This window comes from Rousettus aegyptiacus, unplaced genomic scaffold (assembly GCF_014176215.1).
Source record: "Rousettus aegyptiacus isolate mRouAeg1 unplaced genomic scaffold, mRouAeg1.p scaffold_m13_p_5, whole genome shotgun sequence".
NCBI classification, from domain to species: domain Eukaryota; kingdom Metazoa; phylum Chordata; class Mammalia; order Chiroptera; family Pteropodidae; genus Rousettus; species Rousettus aegyptiacus.
In genome coordinates this window covers 17,417,675-17,432,790 of record NW_023416308.1, presented here as the reverse complement: position 1 = coordinate 17,432,790, position 15,116 = coordinate 17,417,675, and the positions used below count along the sequence as shown (strand labels likewise).

The following is a 15,116-nucleotide window of genomic DNA, read 5'->3' as shown; positions in this document are numbered from 1 at the left end:
TAACTCTTGTCTGGCATCTTTTGCCCAAACCTCAGACATAAGATTCTAGGAATCTGGGACAGGTGCCCCATATATGGTTTTATTTCCTACTCACAAACATTGGAATATTCACACATAGGCTTGATTCTTATATGCACAAAATGTCTGAATACTTGCAGCATTCGATAGCAAAACTATTCCTGTCGTCTAAAGGCATGTCCTAGATGAAGTGGTTTCAAGGTCTTAGGAAGCAGTGAGCCATGAGGAAAAGGTAAGAACTAAAAGTAGAGGAAGTTTGCAGAACTGACTTGCTGGCTTCTTTTTAAAGGAATAAAGGAGCGCTTTGGTAAATATGACTCATTGTAGTGGAAGCTGATATTTGTGGAAACAGCATTCAATTTTCTAAGTTGTTGTAAACCATTAATTATATGGTTAGTAATCACTGTTCCCTCAAAACATGACACTCACTCCTTTGTCCCATAAATGTGATATTTGTGTTTATTTGGAAGGGCCTCTCCTACCGGTTACAGCAAACTTCATGCTATTCCACAGGGAGTTAGGCTTTATGGCCTGAGTTGTCTTGGCTTCTAGGAGGCCTGGCTGAGACCACCGTAGGCCTCCCCCAGCCACTCTGGAGGGTACTATCTGGGCTTGGATAGCACACCATGTGTGTGCTAGCAGAACCCCAGGTGGTTCCTGGAAATGAGGGGATGCATACCCCAGGTACCCTATCCTTATTGCAAAGTGGGCCAACACAGCCGGTGCGTTGATCCTCAGACTAAGAGAGCCGTGACTCACTGTGTCTGTCTTCTGTTCCAGCAACCCACAGAATACTTTGACATGGGGATTTTCCTGGCTTTCTTTGTCGTGGTCTCCTTGGTCTGCCTCATCCTCCTTGTCAAAATCAAGCTGAAGCAGAGACGCAGTCAGGTAATACCTCAGAGCAGCCCGTGAACAGTGCTGCCTGCTGCTCTGCCACTGGTGAAAATCAGGGCTGGGGCCTGAGCTCTGCAGCTTGTTCCGGGGACCTAGAAACAGCAAAGATGGAGAAAAACTAGAGCAAAGCTTATAACACATTCTTCTCTGTTCCAAGAGGTCCAGTCCTACAAAGGCTGAGCATTGGGGGTGTTGTCAGCCAGGAGTTTTTCCAAAGAAATGTTTAAATGTTCATGTGGAACCTTAGAGCCTTTATCTGGGATCAGCAGCATCAGTAGCACCTGGGAGAAATACAGAATCTCAGGCTCTGCCCAGACCTGCTGACTCTGAATCTGCATCTGCCAAGCTCTCCAGGTGCTTCTCTATAAATTAAGTCGACACTCTAGTGCCCCAGCTGGCACATACATCACTGTGTAAGAAGGAAGGATTCGAAGATGGAGGGAGAGAGGATAAGTGAAAATCTAGACTTTCAAACAAGTATCAGTGTGACATCTCAGGAGAGAGAGAATGGACCTGGTGCAGGCAGTCTATAGAAAAGAGAATCACCAAGTTCTCACAAGGGTTGAGTGGCCATCACTAACAGAACAGTGGCTGGTGTTTGTCAAACATGTCTGATTTTCCAAGTGCTGAGCACACATGCGCATTGTCTCATTTGCCCTCAGAGTTTTCTTCAGTGTAAAAAGGAGGAATCCTTGCTACAGAGCAGGTTAATGACTTAGGGTCTCCCAGGATTGGCCAAGTAATTGAAGTAGATTCTGCTGGTCCTGCCATTTGGGAAAAGCCTGAGTTGGTGTCGTGGACACTCAGGAGTCTGGCCAATGTGTGCTGTGGCAGTCTGAATTTTTAGTGATTTCTCATAACTCTCTTCTGGCCTGATAGAGACTAGCATTTACCCATCCTGATTCATCAAGTGCCATGGGGATGACTACAACTGTAAATACATGCCAGACCCTAACACGGACCCCATTCTACCACGCAGAATTCCATGAACAGGCTGGCTGTGCAGGCTCTGGAGAAGATGGAAACCAGAAAGTTCAACTCCAAGAACAAGGGACGCCGGGAGGGGAGCTGTGGGGCTCTGGACACACTCAGCAGCAGCTCCACGTCTGACTGTGCCATCTGCCTTGAGAAGTACATCGACGGAGAGGTAATGGCAGAGGCCAGACCCATCCTGGTTGGGGCTGAGGTAGACAGGTCAGCAGAAACACACAAGCCCTAGCAGGGCAGGGCCCTGTCTTCATTTCCAATAGCTCTGCAGGAGCAGAGGTTTCCAACGCCTATGTCTCAAGGGGATGGCCTGAGACATTCTGAATACTATTTCCCCATAAAAGGGGGTGGCCTTGATGCAGACACACTCTCCAGAAGACCCAGCTGAATGTAGGTGATTTTGCAAGTTGATCAGAAGTATATGAGAGACCAGAAGATGTCTGGTTTTAAGAACATTCTCACATGTTGACCTAATTTTAGAATTGCTCTTCTGAAAATTCTTAAGACCTGTCTTGATACAAACTTTTACAAAGCTGTGTAGGACATTTGTTTTTATTTAGAAGGAAATAAGGGGTGTGATAGCCCCTTTTTCTCTTCTAGCTTTTTCTAAATTTTCAAACCTTCAGAATCGTACAGTGAATCATACAATGAGTTTTGTGTCATTCACATAGAATCACCCATTGTTACCATTTTGCTATGTTTGCTTAATCTCTAGGTAGAGGTATACATACATACACATTTGTCACCCCTTTGATAAAAGTGTTCCACTGCTCTGTAGACTATTGGATGAAAAATGAATTTTTACAGAGGCCTTTGCATGGCCTCTAAGGGCAGACTGCCTGGGTTCTAATCCTGGCCCAGGCATCTTCTAGCTTTGTGATCTTGGGCAAATGACTTCATTCTCTATGCCTCTGCTTGTGACATGGGCCCAAGACTGACCTGCATTTCAGTTGTCATGAAGTTTACATGAAAAAATACAGGTAGAACTCTTGCCGAGGTCAAGCACAGCGTTAGGTATTAGTTTGAATACTATTATTCAAACTGAACTGGTCGGAGAATGGAGGGAAAAAAGGAAATTTAGCAAATTTGGAGGGTGCTTGGGCTGAGGAACTCCAGAGATGGTTCTGCCTCAGAAAACCCCATCACCTCCTCTCCACATAGGCTGCTTTGTTATAAACCATGTGCCCCAGGTAAGTTTTCAGGGTCCAGTGAGGGAGCGGACAGGAGAGAGCTTTACCCCTTTGCTGCGCCAGCTGTCAATCACAAGTTCTGGGCATCTTCCTTTCTACACGTTCCCATTGGAGTACTCAGAGGTGGCCACCATCCCAAAGATGCGGAAGCCCTTTCTCTACACACCCAGGCTTCCCATCTGCATTAGCACAGCATCTGTCTCCCCTCGTGTGTGGCATGAATGTGAGTACCCTCCTCTAGCCACCAGAAAAGAGCCTGCCTTTGTGTGCTTCCTCCCTTAACACAGAGGGCCACAGTTGGGCCTGGCTGATGGGCTATTTCCTTCTCCCTAGAACTCATGTATGGGCCCTGACTCCAGGGAATTGAGCCTACCTATAGCTAGAGATGGGGATGAGGTGGGGAGGGAGCCTCTGGCACTGGCCTGGTGAACAGGGCCCCTCTGTCCACGCTGGGCTCCGCAGGAAGAAGCACGTGCCGGGCTGAAGGCAGAACTGCCCCCGCCTATGCCCTCCGCTCAGGCTGTGTCCTCTCTCTCTCCCCAGGAGCTGCGGGTTATCCCTTGTACTCACCGCTTTCACAGGAAGTGTGTGGACCCATGGCTGCTGCAGCACCACACCTGCCCCCACTGTCGGCACAACATCATAGGTAATTATCACCCACCTCCATCGTTGCTAAAGAGTCACTGTTCCTACTGAGTGCCTAGCAAGAATGTGACACATGATACAGCCTGGGGAGGGAGTAAAGCCACTATAGCATCGCCAAGCTTCCAAACCCTTAAGAGAGCCTGGCATAGAGAATTTCCCTGAGTCAGATTTTGGTTTTCACATGAACTGGCTTCCTGATCTTGCGCAAAGGATCTGGCCTCTTCAGGCCTTAGGCCTGCAATCTCTTTAGCAGGAATGACTGCTAAAGTAATAATGCTTGCCCATGCCTGGAACTAGAGGGTTGGCCCCAGGCTACAAGAGACAATGAGTATGAGGTGGTAGGGTTGCTTGCCATGCTGCTCCAGGGTCGCCGGTCCCAGTAATATGATATTGAACACAAAGTGCACTCCAGGTAGCTGTTTTTCCATGAGGGAACATGCCTTTTATCTTGTTCACCCTTTTGCACTCTGCAAACTCCTGTGGTGCCTTTGTTGGGCAGAGTGGCAGGGAGATGGGCCCTAACAGCCATGACTACCCTTTAGATGGAGAAGTGGGTCAGCCTCTGCCAGTGTGGCCAAGTTTGATGACAGCTTAAAGCAGGAGCCAGGGCACCATGGCATGTGACCAGCCCTGCTGCTTCAGTCTTTGCCCTTACTTATCTATCTCTCTAGCCCCTGGCACCATGCACTCAGCCCTGCTGACTTTGTTCTCCCGCCTCTCTCCAGAACAAAAGGGAAACCCAAATACCGTGTGCGTGGAGACCAGCAACCTCGCACGCAGCCGGCAGCAGAGGGTGATCTTGCCAGTGCACTACCCCGGCCGTGTGCACAGGACCAATGCCATCCCAGCCTACCCCACAAGGACAAGCATGGACTCCCACGGGAACCCCGTCACGCTGCTGACCATGGACCGGCATGGGGAACAGAACCTCTATTCGCCACAGACCCCCACCTACATCCGTGGCTACCCACCCCTCCACCTGGACCACACCCTGGCCCCTCACCGCTGCGGCCTGGAGCACCGGGCCTACTCACCAGCCCACCCCTTCCGCAGGCCCAAGTTCAGCGGCCGCAGCTTCTCCAAGGCAGCTTGCTTCTCCCAGTATGAGACCATGTACCAACACTACTACTTCCAGGGCCTCAGTTACCCTGAGCAGGAGGGTCAGGCTCCACCCAGCCTCGCTCCCAGAGGTCCGTCCCGTGCCTTTCCCCCAAGTGGCAGTGGCAGCCTGCTCTTCCCCACCGTGGTGCATGTGGCCCCACCCTCCCACCTGGAGAGTGGTAGCACATCCAGCTTCAGCTGCTACCACGGCCACCGCTCGGTATGCAGCGGCTACCTGGCTGATTGCCCGGGTAGTGACAGCAGCAGCAGCAGCAGCAGCTCTGGCCAGTGTCACTGCTCCTCCAGCGACTCGGTGGTGGACTGCACTGAAGTCAGCAACCAGGGTGTGTACGGAAGCTGTTCAACCTTCCGGAGCTCCCTCAGCAGCGACTATGACCCCTTCATCTACCGCAGCCGGAGTCCCTGTCGCATCAGTGACATGGGCGGCTCAGGCAGCTCGGGTCAGGGGCCCATCATGCACCTAGAAGGCTCCCAGCCACCCGAGGAGCTCCCAGCAGCCCACAGTCAAGGTGCTGGGCGTGGAGAACCTTGGCCAGGCCCTGCCTCTCCTTTGGGGGACCAGTTGTCCACCTGCAGCTTGGAGATGAACTACAGCAGCAACTCCTCCCTGGAGCACAGGGGGCCCAACAGCTCTACCTCAGAAGTGGGGCTCGAGGCTTCTCCTGGGGCCGCCCAAGACCTCAGGAGGACCTGGAAGGGGGGCCATGAGGGGCCATCGTGTGCCTATTGCTGTGAGCCCCAGTCCTCTGCACTGGAGCCCAGCGTAGGTGCAGCTGGGGGCAGCACCTTGTTCCTGGGTCCCCCCCTCTGTGAGGGCTGTGGCCCCACAGGTGCGGAGTCACAGCCGGGAAGCTCCCAGGGCCTGTACAGCCATCACCCAGACCATTTGCCCAGGACAGACGGGGTGAAATATGAGGGCCTGCCCTGCTGCTTCTATGAAGAAAAGCAGGTGGCCCACGGTGGCGGAGGGGGCAGTGGCTGCTACACTGAGGATTGCTCCGTGAGTGTGCAGTACACACTTGCCCAAGATCCCCCGCCCAGCTGCCACCCAGGGGTCCGGGACCTGAGCCAGCGCATCCCCATCATTCCAGAGGATGTGGACTGTGACTTGGGCCTGCCCTTGGACTGCCAAGGGACCCATGGCCTCGGCCCTTGGGGTGGGACACTGGGCCCTGACTCCCTGAGGCCTCACAGGGGCCTGGGAGAAGCCCAGGAAGAGGAGCGGGTTCTGTGCTGCCAGCCAAGGGCACCGCTGCTGCCTGGCTGCCCTCCAGAGAAGGCAAGGGCCACCAGGGTCAGCTTCCCCAGTGCCTCCCAGGACATTCAGGAGTCCAGCACCACAGCCACTGAGGCTGCAGGTGAGAGCAGATGACAGTAGGCCAGAGTCGGGTCCTCTTCTCTCTCCCTTATCATTTTCTAAGTGACTCTCTTTGTGCCCTTGACTTTAAACACCCATCTGTATCTGGTGACTTCCAAATGTTATTCCCCAGCCTGGCCTTTTCTCTAAGTTCCAGACCTATTGGGCCCTCTGCTTTCATAATTTCTCACCCAAGATGCCGTGCAGGTATCCTAACCTGTCAGGTTCACAACAGTGCTCTCAGATTCCTCCCTCTGCACCCCCATTCTTCAAGGCTCCCTACCCAGATGCTCAGGCCAAAAGTCCTGGCGCCATCTCTGAGCCTGCCCTGCTCCTCATACTCCAGTGTCCTGGGTTTCTTAACCTGTCTGCGAGAATTGTGCAGAAAATTGAATTCCCAGAAAAGTGAAACTTAGCCAAAGATGTGTCAAATCCAAGTCCAGAATTTTTATTATTAGATTCAGCAGGTGTCATCAAATTGCTATAAAGTTTCCAAACATTTTGTCTCAGTAATACACAGCACCTTGGAGTAGCACTGTGATAAGTTCCACATCCAAAGTATATCTTATGTCTGTCTCCCGCGTCCCGACGTCTGTTCCTTAGGCCCATTTCCTCTCCCCAGAGTGAAGCACTACTAGCCTCTGACTGATCTCTTGTCTCTAGTCTTGCCTTGTGTTCCACATGGGAGTCAGAGTGGTCTTTTTCGAACATAAAGTCTATATTACATTAGAAAACCCTTCAGTGACTTGCCATGACCTTTAGAATTTTGAAAATGTAAAGTCCTCACCCTGTTCTATGTGGCCTGGCCCCTGCCTGCCCCTCTGACCACCTACTTCGCTCTCCTTGCTTGCTGCTTTAGCCCCCTGTGGCCTCTGTGCTGTTGCTCCAGTGTGCCAAGCTCATCCCAGCCTCTAGACCTCCTCGCTGCTTCCCTCCTCCAGATTTCAGCTTAAATGACACCCTCCACTTGCTCCGAGGTTACTCTTAGAACTGTTTCCTCCCCAGGATATCACAACCTGAAATTGCTTTGTTTTGAGGTCTGTAAGCTCTGTGAGGGGGGTCCTCTCCCCTGTTCTTCCCAGTGCCTACAACAGTGCCTGATGCACATCTGTACATTGTGTTTTCATGCTACCCTAAGGGCTTCCAGAAGGCTCTGCACATCCAATGAGAGAGGCCTCCTCTAGGAAGTACCTCTGCTCTCGGCACAGAATGAGGGGATCTGCTTAAGCCCTTTACCACATGCACAGTCTATCCAGTATTGTGGCCTGTCACTTCCTAAGAGTCTGCAACACCTCCTGGGCATGGACACCCAAGTCCCTTGCCTGGTCCCTGTGTCGTTGTATCTGCGGTGCTGGCTCCCTCCCCTGATGATTGTTCTCTCTCTCCCAGGACAGAGATCTCACACAGCAGACAGCAGTGGCACGGGAGCCTGAGCCCAGAAGGAACTCTTGTGTGGAAATGGGAACTGTACGGAGACTCCAAACTCTTGACTTCCTTCAGAAAAAAAAAAATTTTTTTAGCTTTGATAAACACAAATGTGGTAATAAAGAGAGCCCTCCTCAACCCAAAATGTGAGCCCCCTGTGGCAACGCCCCCACCCCCCCTTAACAAATCAACAGACAAAATTCTCAAGTTTTTGACTCTTTTGATAACATGTTATTCTTTTTTGTAAAGTGTGTGTGCTTGGGGTTCCGAGGTGTGTGGGATTGAATTCTCGGCTTTGTTTTTTAAGATATTATATGTAAATGTAAAAAGTTATTTAAATATATATTTTAAAGAACCCTAACCGCCAACTTTTGCTGAAAAAAAATCACTGCTGCATTAATTGAATCACATCATGTATAGATACTGTTGTCTCCCCAGAGGGAGCTCAGGCCTTTGAAAAGCTCAGGGCTACACCTGCCTTAGAAAATGAACCAGAAACTTGAAGTAAAGCTAGTCGATATGGGTACAAACTCTAAGGAACAATGCAATGCTGCCTCTTTCTTTCTCGTGGCAAATACCAACATACAAAATTTCAGGTCTTCTCGGAAGCCATGCTTCTCCAGCCAACACCTTTTAGGCAAGTGATGAAACAGCTAGGAATAGGGTGGAAGGTCTGTAGGACTGGGGAGCCGGGACAGGCCCCAGAAGCCCCAGGGTGACAGGGACAAGTCTGCCCCCCCTGGAATTATCGTCCTAAGGTAAAGGACAGAGTTCACAGTCCTGATACTGGGCTTCCTGCAACGGGCTGCAGAAATGGTTCGGTGGGGTATGTGGGGACAAACACCCAGGAGGAATATAGTTTGTGGCCTTGGTGTCTGATGAAGCTGGGACAGAGGGCATGCAGGAGCTGCTGCTTCCTTGGGCTGCCTTCCTGGAGGTAGCAGGACCCCATCAGGTCTGCACCAAGCTTCATTTGAATGATATGGTCCCCATCCCATTTCACTACAGAAGCACAGCTTCAGGGTCATTCAGCCCTCTGCCTTGGGGCTGAAGTTTCTCATCTCACCTGCAAATGTCTACTATCCTTTCTTCCTAATGCACTATTATGTATTGATTCTCCATGAGACAGAGAAAGAGACTATCAGATAGTTTAGACCCAAAGGGTAGGTTTTTATATATTTTTCCAGCCTTTGGTGGTGGTTGCTTTCTTTTTTTTTTAAGAGGGAGGGAAAGTTAAAAAAACCCAAACCATTTTTTAAAAAGGTATTTTCATTTTAAAAGGGAGAATCTATTTAAAGCTATTTCAGATCAGGGATTGTCATTCTTTTTGTTCAATGTAATTCTTGTTCTTAAAATTCTTTTTTAGAAGAAACTAATCACTTTAGCCCTGTGTTCACTAATCTCTTCCGGTCACTTCTGTTTATGCATTTACTGGGCAGATATTTGGTGCCACCTGAAAGCTCATTTGTGAAATAGGAAACCTGGGAGTTGGCCCCCTGTGGGTGGGGAAATAGAGACCACCCTGCGTTGCCAGGAGACTCTGATGACTCCTCTCCTGTAAGGCTCAGGGGGAGACAGCCCAGAGTCCAGACGAGAATGTTTTGAATGAAAATCTCACTGTATCAGAATCTTTTTCTTAAAAACCCCAGTTCCATGATGAGGAAATTTACTTACTTCTAGCCAGGATGTGACAGAAGGAAATTCCAGTGTCAAATGATTGAGCCACTTGCCATTTAGGAACTCACTGTGGTGAGATTTGTCCTCCAAGCCTCTGAGGTGCAGTCCCTCGGGAGCCGCTCCCCCCAGGCCTGTGCCCAGCACACCTGTTGGCGAGGGTGTGAGAAGCGTCTAAGCTGTTGACATGTGATCTGGGCCGCCTTTATTTCTCCAGCCAGGAGTAGCAGCTGCTGAGGACAACAGCTTGCATTACATGGTTTTGGGGAAAGGGGGTTGTGGGTATGGCTTTTAACATGAACAGCAAAAAGCAGCTTCTCATTGTTGAGGTTTTTTTGTTTGTGGTTTTGTTTGTTTTTAATGCCTTTGAGTGCATATTATCTTCCTCGTCAGAAACTATACCCCCAAAGTGGCTTTCTTTAGCCTTAGCTGGAAAATCACTCCTGAACAGCCTTAAGCAATAAATAGATGAGCAGAGAATGTGGCTTCAACTGGGCTTATTAAAATAATGTGTTAAGTTTTCATTTAAGTGAACAATAACTAGAGATGGCAAAAGAAGCACATTTAATGTTTGTAGTTTACAGGGTGGTAGAAACAGAAAAATGAAAATTTTAAATTTTAAATATCATTGTCTTAAATTTGTGTTGGCTCATCAAACGGGGAGGTCACCAGAATATAGTAACCAACTATGTTATTGCCGCACCATTTAAATCAAAAGAAATGTCTTGTGAAGTTGTAAGACTCCAGTCATTATGACAAGTACCTTTTTTCAGTGGCCTCTCAGTGGTATGTGAGGATTTATAGCTGTGGAAGCTGGGAGCATCGCTTTTTCCATTGAGAAGCCCCCACACATATACACCAAGCTGGAGTGTGACCATGGGTGGGGCTCCGTGGCCCAGCCCCGGTGTGTGGGATAGCCATGTAAACTGACGAGTGCTAGAACCAGTTAAATGGGGGTTTGGAGTTCTGATCAACAAGGTACCTCTTTGTAGACACAGCCCCTGTATGATGGCTTTAACTCCTCGTCTCTTTCCCCCTCTCAGCTGAACCCAAGCCATTTTTTAAAGCCTCATCTGCTGTCCCACTGCTCAGACCCTCTCTTTTGTGCTGCTAGTTTCTATTCCAAGTTCATGCAGGACTAATGCTTTTAAAATGAGGTCTAAAAAATAATTACTAATCAAGAGTATTATTTTTTAAACAGAACTGCCTTTTTCTATATGTAAACTCTATTGTGTTGGTCTAACAAGGCACTATTTTAAAATGTTTTTTTTTTTTTAATTTTCTCCCATAGCACTTAAAAGATATTTTGTAAAGACTTTGCTGTAAAGATTTTGTAATAAAATGGTCTAAGGGCTCCTTCTCCAACATTACCATTTTTAAAAAATGTTTTAAAAGCTAGAAAACAACTTATGTATATTCTGTATATGTATAGCAGCACATTTCATTTATGGAAATATGTTCTCAGAATATTTATTTACTAATATATTTATCTTAAGCCATGTCTTATGTTGAGAGTGTGACATTGTTGGAATAATCATTGAAAATGACTAACATGAGGCCCTGTAAATACATGATAATTGCACACAGATTTTACATATTTGCCGACCAAAAATGATTTAAAACAAGTTGTAGTCTTCTATGGTTTTGTAACAAATTGTACAAATGACTGTAAAAAAAATACAATTTTATCAAGTATGTGTTCTATGTTGTCATTGCTCTGTTTAGTAGAGGTCTACACATTTCACAGAGGAGAGGTTTGCATGAAGCAGTGGCTTGAACTTCAACTTGCTCATGAGAGCATCCGTATAATTTCCTCTCCAGTTAACATAGAGTTCAGGTTCTTGGGGATTTAGGTGGTGTCATAGGAGAGCATCCAGTAAAGAGTACGTAGGATTATTTCCTTCAGATGATAGTTTTTTAGCTCAGCCCTAGTGCGAAGGGAGTGAGGGAAATGGTAGTGCATCCTAGCAGTCCACCATTTAAAAATCAGGAACACAGGCTGGGTATAAACCATTGGCTACATCTGCCAGCCCTTTTTCTACCCTCAATCCCCAAAGGAAAGGTGCTTTTAGGAAAAAAAAAAAAAAACCTAGCCCTTAAAATTACCTGCTCATGAGAGTGGAGAGGGGCCCTTAGTCTCTGAATCTTGTACCCATTTGTCTTATTTCCCACAGAAGGTAGTTACTAATTTGTAAAGCAATCTGAGATTACATGGAAGGTGCGAAGTGGTATTTATTTTTCAGACATTTAGCAGAGGATATCCTCATCCCGTGAGTTGCAGTTTCTATTTCTCCCTCTTTAACTTGGGCCATTTCTTGGGCACAGGCTCCTCCTGGACCTCTAACCGCTTTGTGCCCAGCAGCGGGTTCTGAGCACCTTCGAGGCTGGCAGCTTGGCTGCACAGAGCCTCCCAGAGCTTTTGCTTGACGGCCTTGCCCAGCTCCAAACTATACCTCTTGGGGGTCCCCGAAGGATTCCACAGCATCGGCTCAACCACAGTGTGGTACAGAGCCCGGTAACCCTCTGTGGGGAGGCCGTGGATGGTGAGGGTGTCTGACAACTGCTGTCTCTTTCTGGCTTCAGGAAGCAATGCCTGGGCCTTCCAGGCTGCTGTCCCAATGTCCCGGGGTAGCACTTGGGTGGCAGCCAAATGTTCAGCATATCTGTTCTCAAGATCTTGGCGGACTGTTACTTTTTTCTCCTTTGAACTTTCTTTACTCTAGCCAGGAAGAAAGCAGAGAAGTCAAAGCTAAAACTTGAGAAGGGAGCTCAGAATAATTATCTGGGATTTGTGTCCCAGAGTCTTGGTTACAGCCACAACCAACATTTGTCTAGCGTGTTCTAGTTGACTGGATTCCTTCATGTATACCACTGTGTGCGTTCCCCATAACCCTGTAAGGTCAACAGGAGACAGCTTTAAAGGAAACAAAATTGGAATTGGTTTGCCCAAGGCCACACAGCTAGAAAGTTAATAACCACAGTTGTCATCTGTTGAATACCATGCAGGATCCTAAGCATTTACTCTGTGCCAGGCTCTGTTCAAAAGCCCTTTGTATGTATTAACTCTCAATCCTCACAAAACCCTGTGAGAGAAGAACTGTTATCCCCATTTTATAGATGACAAAAACCAAGGCAGAAAGAGGCTAAGCCCGCTGTTGTCCTTAATTATAGTCAAAGCTAGGATTTGAACCTGACAGCCTAGCTCCAGGGTATATTCGGAGCTCTGCTGACCACCATGAATGATAAAGCCGAGCTCTGATCAGGCCTCTAGATGCCAAGTTCTCCATGTGAAAGTTCATAACCAGGTCTGGCTCACCTCTGGTGTTCCAGTGTGCATGCCTGCATGCTCTACCCATATCCTGGCCTTTTACACCCTTATTTTCCCTTCAAGTCAAGTTCCTTTGTCTGTGTTTATGAAAGCCAATTCGTCCTCCAATAGAACTAGGAAGGTAATAAATAACATGACCCAGATCTAGTGAAATCTTCACTGTATCATGCTGCTGCCCCTTCGCTCCCACCTTCCACCTCCCTGCAATCCTATCTTTAACCTTAGGATACTCTTCAATTCATGTAAATCTCTTAAGTGTTAGGTATTCTCTAGCTGACATTTCCCTCTCCCTCCTCGTCACATTTTCTGTAACACCAGCTATCAACTACCTCGTTGATTCCTCCTGCAGGCCTCTTGCGCCTAGATGAGCCCAGATGCTGCCCCACGGGCCGCTTGCTCTTGGAACTCATGGAGTTTCTTATCCTGCCTTGCTGAGTGGCTTTCATTGCTGAATCATCCTTGGGCTTTAATCTCTTCGAGGGTGTTGCTCCTCCAAACTTGTGTGGTACTGGGTGGCATTTATCCTTCAGTTGTCTCCTGAGCACCAGCTTAACCAGGGAGAATGAACTGGCAGTTAATGGGTTCTTTACGACTTCCCAAGAAGAAGTGGTACCTGGTGCTGTGGCATTGATGTTCTGCTTTGCACACATTCTGGCCGTCCAGATGTTCGTGAGAGTTGATGAGTCCACATAGCAGTCTTGAAGCCTGGTGTTCAGTAAGATAGACCGTCGGAGTCCATAGGTGGGGATGCTGGGGTCTCGTCGCACATAGATTGGATGCTAGAATTATAAAGAGGGAAAAAGGAATAAAAAATACCAGTTCTCAGGAAGAGATTGGAAGGTCTATTTGGAGGCAAAATCTTAACATCTTTTTAGAGACCATTCCTTCCACACCCATCTTAGAAATCTTTCTACATATCCTCTCTCCTGCTCACCAAAGCCTTTTGTGCCAAGATCACAGAGATATTCAGGCTCTCATAGAATATAGCATGCTTGGGCCGGAAGTGGAGGGTCAGGGAGCTTTACAAGGAATCGAAAACAAGCCCTGTCTACTGATAAGCTAAAGGAACTTGTGGCAGGAAAAGGAATGGGAGATAGGATCACTCAAGATTCCTCCAGGAACTATAGTCACTTCTCAACCATACTGCCACATAGAAATGACAACAGGTAAAGTCCTGCCAAATCCTGAATATACTTTCTAATCAGATTGCCATGAGCTAAGAAAAGCTGCTATACACGGAAATATACTCTGGGGTCCATAAAGGCAAAAGTACAATGTAAATGAAGCTGACCTCCATTTCCTGGGACCAGGCAAGAACAAGAGAACAACTGGGATAAATTAAAATCACATCTTTAAAGAGGCCTGATTTTCTAAGAAATGTCATCTATAAAAAATAAAATCACCTTACCATATTTCGGTTGCCTTAAATTTTATTTTAGCTAGCTTAGTAGGGGGAAGAAATATGTTTTTTCCTTTCCTTTTTTCTCTTTTGCTTTTTGTTTTGTTTTGTTTTGTTTTAATATTTCTAGTCACCTGTCTTTCTCTTCCTCAGTCACACATGGACAAATTGCAGTTTGTTTAGATTTTGGCTTACATGCAGCCAGTTTTGAACCATTATCTCTAGTATTTGTGATGTCACTTTGGTTTGTGATGTGAGTATGGGTGGATATTACATCATCGGATTTTATAGTTAAATTATGTTGGAAGAAGTTCTATTTTGTTGTGCTTACAGCCTCAGGAACTTCTGAAGGCCTCATTTCCCCCAAAATGTCTCCGGTGAATTTTGAAGGTTGAATACTCTTAAGAAGCACGTTTTGCACACCACGTAGTCAAATATGCAGACCAGATTTGTGGATACAAGTAGTGAGATGCATCCTTACATGTGCAAAAGTGCCCTTCTTCATGCGCATAAAGAAGGTACTGTTAAATTCTCAGAATAGCTGCCAAGGTTAGGGACCAGAAATGAAAGAACACGTTCCTGCAGCCCTGGGCACCTCTCCTTGCGTGTCTCTCCCTGGGAGACTACATGGTTTCTGGAATGCGGTTTTATTTTACATCCCATGGCAAATGCAGTAATTAGAGCTGTTAGCAGTGTCAAGGGCTTGAAACGAGAACAAAGATGCCTCTTCCTGGGAACTCTTGGGCAATGCCTAGCTCCTTATCAGGTGCTTGTCCTGTTGGTGGTTTTGATTTTTCATACACAAAATGCCAAAGGAGGCTCCCTCCCGAGGGAGAGGAGAACGAAATGATGGAAAAACAGAGTATGAGTCTGGCAGGCGTTCCTGGAATCGCATGTGTTGCCTGTTTGATTTTTCAAGTGTTGTCCCTGGAGTGAATCAAAGTCTGCAGGCACACCACACCGCAGGCCGTGGTGGAACCACCTCCAGGCCGACGGCATCTGGACCCACAGACGCTTGGGAAGACAATGGGGCCCATTCAGTGGCGAGCCCTGGCCTCACCTCCCAAGAGGTGG

General features: G+C 47.6%; 2 protein-coding genes across 6 annotated transcripts in view; one reads left to right on the top strand and one right to left on the bottom strand.

Annotated features, from left to right (window-relative positions):
• The window catches only part of ZNRF3 (zinc and ring finger 3), a 137,398-nt gene extending 126,388 nt beyond the window's left edge, over positions 1–11,010 (top strand). For all 5 annotated transcript variants that reach the window (XM_016164307.2, XM_036221855.1, XM_036221854.1 and 2 more), the window contains 5 exons: positions 799–909; positions 1,895–2,062; positions 3,636–3,738; positions 4,463–6,217; positions 7,606–11,010. In XM_016164307.2, coding sequence (XP_016019793.2) covers positions 799–909; positions 1,895–2,062; positions 3,636–3,738; positions 4,463–6,217; positions 7,606–7,649 — 2,181 coding nt within the window. In that variant the 3' untranslated portion in view covers positions 7,650–11,010. The remainder of the gene's footprint in view (positions 1–798; positions 910–1,894; positions 2,063–3,635; positions 3,739–4,462; positions 6,218–7,605) is intronic.
• Positions 11,011–11,427: 417 nt separating this feature from the next.
• Positions 11,428–14,547, bottom strand: CUNH22orf31 (chromosome unknown C22orf31 homolog). The gene is made up of 3 exons (XM_016164295.2): positions 14,524–14,547; positions 12,973–13,422; positions 11,428–12,034 (listed from the first exon to the last, which is right to left on the bottom strand). The coding sequence occupies exons 1-3, from the start codon at positions 14,545–14,547 to the stop codon at positions 11,600–11,602; spliced, it is 909 nt and encodes a 302-aa protein (XP_016019781.2). The 3' UTR covers positions 11,428–11,599.
• Between the last annotated feature and the right edge of the window lie 569 nt (positions 14,548–15,116).

Bases quoted from the DNA above. Each gene is read 5' to 3' on its own strand.
- CUNH22orf31 (XM_016164295.2), bottom strand. From the start codon at position 14,547: ATGAAGAAGGGCACTTTTGCACAT. The intron at 13,423-14,523 runs GTAAGGATGCAT...TTATAATTCTAG, and splicing joins AGAAGGGCACTTTTGCACAT to CATCCAATCTATGTGCGACG. The intron at 12,035-12,972 runs GTAGTTGATAGC...CTTCCTGGCTAG, and splicing joins CTGCAGGAGGAATCAACGAG to AGTAAAGAAAGTTCAAAGGA.